We start from the raw sequence: 10,473 nt of genomic DNA, 5'->3' as shown, positions 1-10,473 counted from the left end.
AGTTTCTTTTTTTTCCTCTACTTGCTTCCACACCATGAAAACGGAAATAGAAGTTCAAAAAGGTTACCTCCTTAATTAAAGGGAAACAAAGGCTGTCCACTACTGTGCAGGCAGTGTTCAAGCGAACAAACAGACCACAACAAAGGGGTTTGCCCTTCACAGCTTTGAGTGGTGCAAGCCAAACACATGACACTCCAAACAATTATTATTTAAGACTTTGACACATGGTATGGGGAAAAGATGCTGCCATAAAAGAGATGGTGGATCGATGGAGAACATGTGGGGAGAGGCAGCGTCGATACAATCATGGTGGAGCTGGGCATGCTATGAGTAGACAGGCAAGCTGGCAACTTCAGGACCTGGAAGGTGGACTCTCCAGGCCCAGCCATGGGCAAGTGCAGAGGCTGTGAGGCAGGAACTCGGCGAAAGGCTAGTGGGGTTGCAGCCTGGTGAGCAAGGGGGCACCGGCCAAGGCCGAAACCCCGTGGTAAACCAGGGCAAAGCCTGCGCCAAGGTAAGGGCAAGGAGCAAGGGCCAGGTTGCCCTGCTCGCCGACGCGTGTCCCTGCCCACTGCCAATCCGTCCGGCACGTGGACGAGGCGACAGGAAAGGCCGCTGGCAGGCCGAGGGGCAGCGGGGACCGAGAACTAGACGACGCCGGGCGCCGGCCATCCCTAGAAGGGCCACCACCTTCCAGCGGGCGAGCGACCCCACCCGAGCCCTCCGCCCGCAGGCGGCCAGCCTAACTGCCTTTCGTTCCGGGAGGCGGGCCTCACCGCCGGAACTTTGGTCAAGATGCCATGCAGAGAGAACATAAACTGGGATGAGGGCGAAGTCCTGGGGAAAACAGCCCGGTGGATTACTGTCTCGCTTCCCCTCCCGGCTTCCCAGGAGGAGCAGATGCTCGCCCTCGCTCTCCAAGCCACCCCCCTCCAACAGCGAACGCATTGGTTTGGCCCCTCATCCCGGATTGGCTGAAGTTTTACGCCTCGGCCAGGGATTGGAGGACGTTCGCCTCTGTCCCAGCGCCCGCGTCCATTGGTCAGCCTTCCGCTTCTGGGCGGAGTCGCCGGGGACGGTTTCCACCCTCTTGTTTACCGGCCGCGTAGTGGACGCTCTCGCCGAAGTTCCCTGCTCCGCGGCGCCGACCAATCGCGCCGCTCGCTCCGCCCTCGCTGCGCTCCCTGGCCGCCTCCCGCGTGGTACGGCCCACGCCTTGAGAACGCCGGCGCGTCCCTCCGCCCGCGCTCGCCCGCGGCTTCCTCCCCCCCCTCCACACACACACACCCCGCACCGAGCCCGCGCTTGGTACGGCCCGCGCCACCTCCTCCGCTCGTGAGGGAGGCTTGACCCCCTCCCGGGCCGCGGCTCTTGGTGCCGCCCGGGAGAACCAGGTCATCGGCCGGTTCCCGTGAAAACAAAAACAATCGGCGGCGCCGCCGGGGGGCAGCCGAACGCGGAGAGCCAGGGGGGCCCGGGGCGGGACGCGGCGGCGCCGGGTGGGGCGGGCGAGAGAGCGCGAGCGGCGGGGCCGGGGCGCCATGGGGCGGGCGGGCACGGGCTGCGCGGGGCTACCCCGGCGCCGCGGCTAGCGCGCCCGCCTCGCCTTAGCTTCCCGCGCCGCCCGCCGCCTTGGGGGACGAGGAGCAGGACGCGGCCTCGGTGGGGCCCGGGCCGACGACTCGCTGCGGACCGCCGAGCGCCGGGGAGCCGAGCGCCGCGGTCTCCGGCATGGATCAGTGCGTGACGGTGGAGCGCGAGCTGGAGAAGGTGTTGCACAAGTTCTCGGGCTACGGGCAGCTGTGCGAGCGCGGCCTGGAGGAGCTCATCGACTACACCGGCGGCCTCAAGCACGAGATCCTGCAGAGCCACGGTGAGGGCGGGCGGGCGGCCGGCCGCGCGGGGGTCGGGGCCCGTCGCTGCCGTCTGCCGGTGCCCAGGCCGCGGCGACTTGCCCTCCTCGCACGGACCCACCCGGAAACGCGGTGGCCTGGGTGGGTGGGTGGGTGGGTGGGGGAGCAGTCCGCTGCACACGGCTCGGGGCGCGGGGTCTTGCGTGGTCTTGCGGGCCGCAGGTGTGCGAGTGATAAATGGGGTCTGCTCAGGGCTCTGTCCAGTTCCTCGGTCTCGGAGACCTTGGTTTTTTTTTCCCACCCCCCGGTGGTTCTGGGGTTAGGGAGTTGGGTGTTCTTAGCTGTGGGTGTCCACAGGAGCCGCTCCTGCAACTTCAGAGTTGGACTGGTGTGCGTGCAGGCAGCTCTTCTGAACTCGGCATTCCTAGGAAGCCGGCCGGAGCGGACCGATCAGCGCTCCAGAGGCTGCCGGAGCCTCTCCGGAGACCGACGGAGCCGTTGTGCAGTTAGTTGTTAGTTACTTGCCTTAACCTGGTCCAGTTTGTACTTGTTAATCCCTTCAGAAGAAAACGGGGTTTCCGTAGAAAGCGCTTCTGCCTAGATTATTTCGTGAATTGGCCTTCGTCTTGGAGGACAGATGCCGGGTCTAACTTGAGGAAAGGGTTAGGTGTTTTTAAAATAACATTAGGGGTCTGGTACTTGGGGGCCTCAGTGCTGACTCTTTCTGAGTGAGAGGTGACTTGTGATGGATTCATTCAAGAGGCCGAGTCCCTGTCGTCTAGTGGTCTGAACAGAGATTAAAGGGGTGCTTGCTAGCCAGGGAGAAATAAATGCAGATGTAGCAGGTGAGGCGACAGCATTGTTAGCGCCCCCCCCTCTCCTCTCCTCTCCACCTTCCTTTTCCCGACAGTTCAGTTGAGGGTGACTGCTCCTCCCTGGTAAAGGAGTCTGACAACTTCTGACACAGCTGTCACTTTGGAACTCTGGGAGAGAGCTAAGCTGGAGCCATTGTGGTTGAAATATTAATGTGTGTGTGTGTGTGTGGTGTGTGTATTTTAACTGTAGTAAGGTTTCTCTATAGATATATGGAAAACATGTTGATGGCTGCATGTGAAAAGTCATCTGACTGCTTTGGTGGTGATGATATAGTACAAACGGAATAAGGTGGGGTGGGAGGGAATCAGGAAACTAGTGAATTTTGATTCGTGAGATAAAGTTCAAGGGTTTGCTGAAGATAGCAAAGGTCTTGGGGTATATGTGAGACTAAAATTGGTTGTTTTCTTTTGTGTGTGGTGTTTTGAGATAGTCTCACTGTGTGGCCCAAGCCAGCTTTGAATTCATGGCCTTCTTGTCTTCATCTTCTAGTGTTTGGGATTACTGGTGTACCACCTCTGTTCTCTGATAGTTCTAAGAAGACAGTGGAGGATATCATAGGCTGTGAGATGAAAGATCTTAGGCTCTAAACACAACCAAGGAGAGCAGAAGTGAGAAGGGGGAGAGGCTGCCGAGCTGTTCCGTGACCATTTCATGGACAAGCCAGATTATTGGGGCTAAGAAAACTCCAGCGCATACTGCAGTGGAAGACAGTCCAGGGTGGTTCAAGTCCAGTGCTTGAAGACACCACACCCCTTCCCCCAGAAGACATCGTTGTCTTTTCACCAAAAAGGAAGAAGCCAGTAGGGAAAGAGAATGAATATAGGGCTTCTACTTGGAGAGGTGAAGAAGGAATGTTTCCTTTTGGGGACCAGACCAGGGATGGGGGGTTACAGAGGGAGGGTTTGAGAGAGAGAAGATGGACCATAGAGTCCTTACAGAAGAATGACTATAGTAGAAGGGAGATGTGAGTGTGCGGTTCGTTTTAGGGAAATTGAAACCAGTCCCAAATGGATAAAATGACTCCAAAGATTGCCAAGGCATGGGTTTGGGTCTCTTTACTTGTAGGGAAACTTTTCTCAAAACCTATGGTGTGAAGGTAGTAGCCACAGTACCCTTTGTACTCTTGATTTTTTTTTAACCCCCCCCCCCTTTTTACCTTCCTGTGAACCAAATGCCTGCCAGTTCTCTATGGCAACTCTTTTAATTTCCTTTAATAAGTTGAATAGGATTAAGTGATGAAAGGTAGTTAAAAAACATGAAAGAAATACATATACCACAAATACTAGGTCTGGTTTTTAATGTAGTCTTCTTTGTTTCTCTTGGTGTTCTTTTGAGTGAAGATAAACATGCTTTGGTATCTGGTTATGGTCTTTTTGAAGCAGCTAATTTCTAAATTAAAGTTTCATATAGGTGATGGGCGGTGGATAATACATTCAATCTTAAGTATGCCCCCTTTAAAGGTATGCCTACTGAAAGCGGAGTTTACCACTCTATCTAAGACTTGGAACGTGCCCATCTGGGCAAGTAATCCAGTAGGCTGCTGTGATCTGAGAGAGGGACTCCAATTGGGGTCTTCTGTAAGGGTTCTCTGTATCTTATGCTCCGAGCTAGAGTGGTGATATTCTTGGAAGAAGAGAATGAGTAAGGTAGAACCTTGGGGACTGTAAACACTAGCCTGCCAGACCGGATAAAGGACAGATCATTGTATATACTGGTAGGTAACTTCCTCTTTCAAAAGCATCTTGTACCAGTAAGCAGAGATTAGCCCAATTTTAAAAAGCCATAATTTCTTAGGTATTGAGTCCTGCCCGACCTGTGGAACAGTCCTGAATAGGGGAGTGAGAATTGAGAAAAAACAGCTAGGGAAAAAAAAAAAAAAAGAACCATAGAGGAAAAGACAGAGACACAGGATAGGTTCAGGAGGGCTCTCAGTTAATACTGCTGAAGCCCCAAGTTTATTTCTCACAGCCGTTTTATACCCAAAGCAAGGGGGACAAAAGACCTCTCCCTTTCAAGGACACCATGGTTCAAGGTACAAACAAACATAAATACCTCCTCAATTCTCAAGACATCTGACAACCACACCTTTGGTGATATATCCTGTTACCTAGCCTTAAGGAGCAAAGACAAACTTGAACTCTCTGACCTTGAGTCAAGATGGAATCAAGCCACAAACTGGGCTCCCACACTTAGGTTTACCCTGAATCTATAGCGGGGTGTCTGAGATAAGAGGGATCACAGACAACTAATAAATGACCATAGTTCTGAAGTTTGTGTTGGAAACTGGTTGTACTTAAATGGAGTTAGTAAGCTCTTCCACATTGCTCCAGGTTGTAAACACCACCCAAGAGGACTTGCCTGAAACTAGTCCTGCTATGAGTTCTAAATTGCCTCTCTGTAACCTAAAGTTGTTTCATGTGAAATTTCTCCACTAGCTATGTCTTTTTAAAATGTAGGTTTCTTATTGCATTCTCTTCAGGAGAATGAGGGTGGTAGGTGATAGTCACTCCCATCTGCTGAATTAGTTTATGTTCTGCCACTTGATCTGTAGTTCATCAGCCTGGAAAGGGGGTGGGAAATGTGGGGTTTGTTTTGTGTGTGTGTGTGTGTGTGTGTGTGTGTGTGTGTGTGTGTGTGTAGTGTCCAGCTTCTGCTAGAGGAATTATATTAGAGTATAAGACTCTGAGAAGGAGATTTAGGCCTTGAGTTTGGGAGGTTCTAGGGCAGCTAGGAGGATAATAGGAGAATGGAGGGGCATTAGAGGCTAGGGAGAGCTTAGAGAAGTCTGGCTGAACCGGGCCATTCCTTTTCATGGAGCTGGACTCCAGAGGATTCTCTTTGTTGCCTTGGATAGGACATGGAGGCATGAGGCTATAGGCCTCAATGGGGTGCCCAGAGTGAAAGGGATAGACATAGGTATTCATGTCAGATGGAAAACAGGGACCAGTATGTTGGTCTGGGACAATAAGACCACTTTTCACCTACTTTGTCAGAAGTTCAGGAATTGTATTGAGTTCTGCTGCATAGGCTGAGTTATTTTGATTGAAGTTCAGGTTCATTAACTTCTCAACTGGAAGGAGAGGAGCATACAATGGCTTTTAGTTGTGTCCACCTCTCAGTGTGGTTTTCTCAGAAGGAAGAAATTGAGTATAGTGGTTGCTGGCTGGGATCTTTTCCAGGATGCCCTGAGTCTAATGTGGGTGACACTTTACTCAGACATGTATGTGCGCTCAATTTTTACATGGGCTTGTAGTAACATATGTGAATTTATCCTCATTTTCAGACACTGGTACTTGTGAGGTCATAGACTGGACAATAGGAATAATAAACCAAAGCACAATGGTTTTAGTGAGCTGGTTTGTGATAATTGTGCCAATCTAGTTTGTGATAATTATTTTTCCTCTTAGCATTTTCCTAGTGGAAAATACATTTTTTTTGTTAGCATTTTGTGGTAGAATGAAGAACAAAAGAGAGGCTGAAACAATTTTGGTAACAGTTTCACAATATACTTAAAATGTAGTTGGGAAATTATAATTGTAATAGTTAAGGGTGTGCCATATTACTTTTAGGTTATTTTTAGACTATTACTAAAAGGAATTTGGCTGTACTAGGAATCAAACCCAGGACCTTATAAATGCTAGGCAAGCTCTAAACCACTGAGCTGTGTGTGTGTGTGTGTGTGTGTGTGTGTGTGTGTGTGTATATCCCTTTAAAGTTCTTGTGCTTTTTAAATTTTATTTATTTTGAGTAGATAATGCATGCAGATAGTTTGCATCCAAACAATAAATAGGCTTCCTGGGAACAAGCTTCTCCACAATTCCTGTTGTACGATCTCCTAATTGCCTAACTGACAGACGAAAATGCCAATTTTCAGAAACATTAAAAAAAAGAATCGAGGGAAATGGGGTTCAGTAGTAGATTGCTTGCCTAGCACCTCAGAAATGGGGGCAGTGGGGTAATGTGTCATTTTTTAAAATGGCATTGGCTGTGTACTTAAACTTACTATGATTAGTTTTGTGAGTCGGTTAAAGACACTATTGTGTGTGGAGTGATAACTACATCAAAGCATTTTAAGCAGTTTTTTGCATTTATTCATTGTGTATGTGTGTGTATGGGAAGGTGTCACAGAACACAGGTGGCAGAGGACAACTTGCAGGAGTTGGTTCTCTATTTCCATCATGTGGGTCCCAGGAATCAAACCCGGGTCATCAGGCGTGGCAGCAGGCCTTTATTTGAGTCCTTTTGCTGGTCCATATAATAGCATCTTAAAACTCACTTTTGTGTGTGTTTGTAATTGTAAAACTTAAACTGTGACTTCTATAACAATCTTACTGTTGAGTCAGAAAATAGCTGAACTAGTGTCAAAGCTTTCTTTTTTGTTGTTGTTTTGTTTTTTCGAGACAGGTTTTTCTGTGTAGTTTTGGTGCCTGTCCTAGATCTCGCTCTGTAGCCCAGACTGGCCTCGAACTCACAGAGATCCGCCTGGCTCTGCCAAGTGCTGGGATTAAAGGTGTGTTCCACCACCCGCTGCTTTCTTGTTTTATTAAGTTTGAGAGTGATCAGATGCAAAGGTACTTAGGCAAGTGAGTATGAGAAAATACTATGGGTGTGACATTTCAAGCTTGCATTTAGACCACCAAGGTATCAGTTAGGGCCTGGTGGACTCATTCAGCCTTACTTTTTAGTTAACTCAGGTTAGATCACATAACCAGGCTCCATTTGTTGAAACTGCACTAATATTATCAAGATACTCTTGAGAGAAGAATGACTTTTGAATTTTGAATTGAATACAGTGTGGTCTAAATTTACATCTAGAGTAGCAAGTAGCGTGTGAGTGGATCATAAATAAAAGTTTGGGTGGATGGCTGTACCATTGTTCAGGCACGGTAAACAGAATAGATGGGTTGCCAAGCTACTCAGGCTATTTTAAGTAGGAAAATAAAAGGTCAGTGTGTTTCCAGTTGGGCTTAGAAGCAGATTTAACTTTTGCTAGCCATTCCTATCCAGGCTCATGTGGGAGATAATTCTTTGTTATTTGGAACATAATTCATTTAGATTTCTGTGTTTCCAGTATTCTTTAGGTTTCAAGTGGTTTTAATTAAAGTAGATTTTTTTTTTTTTTACCTATAGCTGAATGGGCCCAGGTTAAGCAAAGCTGGCTCCTGAGATACAAAAGATGTCACCAGGAAGTCTTGTCTTACATCATTTATACTTTCCATGATTACTTGCGTTTTCAGAGTTTTCCCCATATTGAGGTGAAGATGGCTGATTGAGCTCAAAAGACAAACATTTCTGGTTTTGTGTCCTTTCTCCTTAATTAGTAACTGGAGCTGGAGTTTGGTCTTGGTCACCTTGAGCTCTGCTCATCCTGTGTCAGAAGATACATAGCCACATGTGTCCCCGTTCTTCAGAAGAAGAGCTCTGGAAAGGCACGTTTGCTCATAACATATGTTGATGAACATGGAAGAACTCTGAACTGTGTCAACAGTAGTGTTCTCGGAGAAGTGTTGGTGACTAGCCCAACCTTTACTGCCCAGTTTTAGCCTTGTGTCCTAACTCTGTTCATATTATTCTAAATACTGAATAGATCTTAGTTCATGCGGCTTTGGGGACTTGTTTGAAATGGCTTTGATGCTTTACATAAAGCCATTTCTAAGAGTATTTTATTTATCTTTTAAATGTCCTTAATTCTGTGTAGTAACACAGATCATCCCAGAAGTATGCAGAAATGGCTTAAGTCTTATAGGACAAGTGCCTATGAACTTTATATCTAATTAGGGGGATGAGACTGGTATGAATTCTATCTAACAAAAACAGTGCCTTGTTATCAAGACCATCCATGGAGCCCCAGTGCTGGTGAGTGGTAGAGAAAGGAGTCTGCTTCAGGACAGGGACTCTCCCACCTGTGGTAGATTTTAGTAGCACATGGAGATGTGGGAAGCAGGAAGATGGGATGGAGAACCAGAAGAGGGGGCAAGAACAAAGGTCAGAGAAGGAGATGGTGAAGGAACATGGGATAAAAGCATTCTCTAAAGTCACGGACACCAGTGACAGAAACAGGGAAGACACCCACATTTTCAGTACGATGGGGCAGGGTGTGATTGGAGGCTTGTTGCCCGCAGTGCTCAGGTTTAGTTTGATCTGGTGACATGAGCCTGTCCTTTGGGTAGGAGTGGTAGAAATGTAAAGAGACTTCCTAAGGGATCTTTGAGATTGACCAGGACTTGTGCGGGAATGGAGTCTGGCAGAGTGGAGTAAAGGTTGGAAAAATCAAAGGTTAATTCAAGGTTTTAAGCAGGAGTGAAATATATAATTATAGAACAAAGCAAAAAAAAAAAAAAAAAAAAAAAAAAAAAACCTCAAAAAACAGCAAAGTTTGGAAGAGTCGGAGAAGCCCAAGTTTGATTTTTAAAATAGAAATCCATATTTAAATGTTACAATGGGTTCAACCATTCATTTTTAAGATACTTAGAGATTAAGTATTTGTGTTTTGAAATGGGGGGGGTGGGCTTTAAAAATAAGGACTGTGCAGCAGACATTTAAAAACACATGCCTACATATTTCTTCTTTTTCTCCAGTTCTTGTCATATGTGCTCTGAAGCCTCTCCCCCCCCCACCAGCCATTGGTCAGTTCTCTGCCCCAAGAACACTGTCCAGTCTGTACCATGAGGTTGAGCTTTTAAATACAAACTTTGTTGTTTCAGTTTTCCTGTTTGCTTTTGCTGCTCTAGGATTGTGACTTGATGGAGTGGTCTTTAATAACGTCCCTGGATGAGAACACTTATCTGTGAATCCTGCCTGTTAGAACTGCCCTGTTCTAAAAGGTCGGTCAGGACTTGAGCACCAGAATGCTTGCTTTACAGATTTACTCATGTTGAGTGGACCCTAAAAGGTTTTGTTTTCAGTGTACCACCTCTAGAAAAAAGATGAATGAGTTTGTTCCCTTCTTTATTGAATCAGCTGGAAGCCTAGATGTTAAGGTTGCTCTCAAGGCCACAGCTCTCCTTGACCACCATTAGGGTACTAACATGTGAAATAATCCTTTGTTAATTTAACATCAGGCTTAGCTTTTCAAGTTTCTGTCTTAATATTTTGCAAGGAGAGCCATGTTCACTTTGGACAGGTGACTTTTTAAGAGTCAGTTTTAAGTCCTAATGTCTTTGTCTTTGTTCGCTTTCTAAAATTCTTAACCTATTTAGAAACTAGTAACATGAGGGAATACACCTTGAACATTGCTGGCCAAGGCTCTGATACTGTTAATTGAATCCAAATGTCATCATTTTCCCCTTGCTTTTGACATTTTTTGGGTTTGTTTTGGTTTCATTTTATTTTTAAATATTAAGACTCTAAGCTGGGTATAGTGGGGAACACCTTTAATCCCAGCACTTGGGCGAGTTCGAGGCTACCCTTGTCTTACATAGTGAGTTCCACGACAGCCAGAACTACGTAGTGAGACCCTGTCTTGAAAAACACAAAAGGTTTCAAAAGAAGAAAAAAAGACTCTAAAAGGGTGGGATACCATAAAAATACCCCTTCTAGTCGTCTTCTTAGTCATACCTAATATTCTTGTGACTTGTTTAAATTTGTGCTTTGTAATTTTATAGATGTGTTTATTTTGAGACAATCTCATATTCTAGACTGGACTGGAACTTGCTAGGTAGCTTAGAACGACCTTGAACTTACAACCATCCTTCATGACCCCACCTCCACTCCAGTGCTAGGGTTAGGAGTGAATATCATCCCC

At 46.9% G+C, this 10,473-nt stretch overlaps 1 protein-coding gene across 1 annotated transcript in view; it reads left to right on the top strand.

Annotated features, from left to right (window-relative positions):
• The first annotated feature begins 1,449 nt into the window (after window positions 1-1,449).
• Window positions 1,450-10,473, top strand: part of Rmnd5a (required for meiotic nuclear division 5 homolog A) — a 55,123-nt gene continuing 46,099 nt past the window's right edge. Inside the window, exon 1 of the mRNA XM_028860224.2 lies at window positions 1,450-1,873. Coding sequence (XP_028716057.1) covers window positions 1,732-1,873 — 142 coding nt within the window. The 5' untranslated portion in view covers window positions 1,450-1,731. The remainder of the gene's footprint in view (window positions 1,874-10,473) is intronic.

This window comes from Peromyscus leucopus, chromosome 3, assembly GCF_004664715.2.
Source record: "Peromyscus leucopus breed LL Stock chromosome 3, UCI_PerLeu_2.1, whole genome shotgun sequence".
Taxonomy (NCBI): domain Eukaryota; kingdom Metazoa; phylum Chordata; class Mammalia; order Rodentia; family Cricetidae; genus Peromyscus; species Peromyscus leucopus.
Note: the sequence above shows the minus strand (reverse complement) of the source record. Positions and strands in the feature narration are given on the sequence as shown.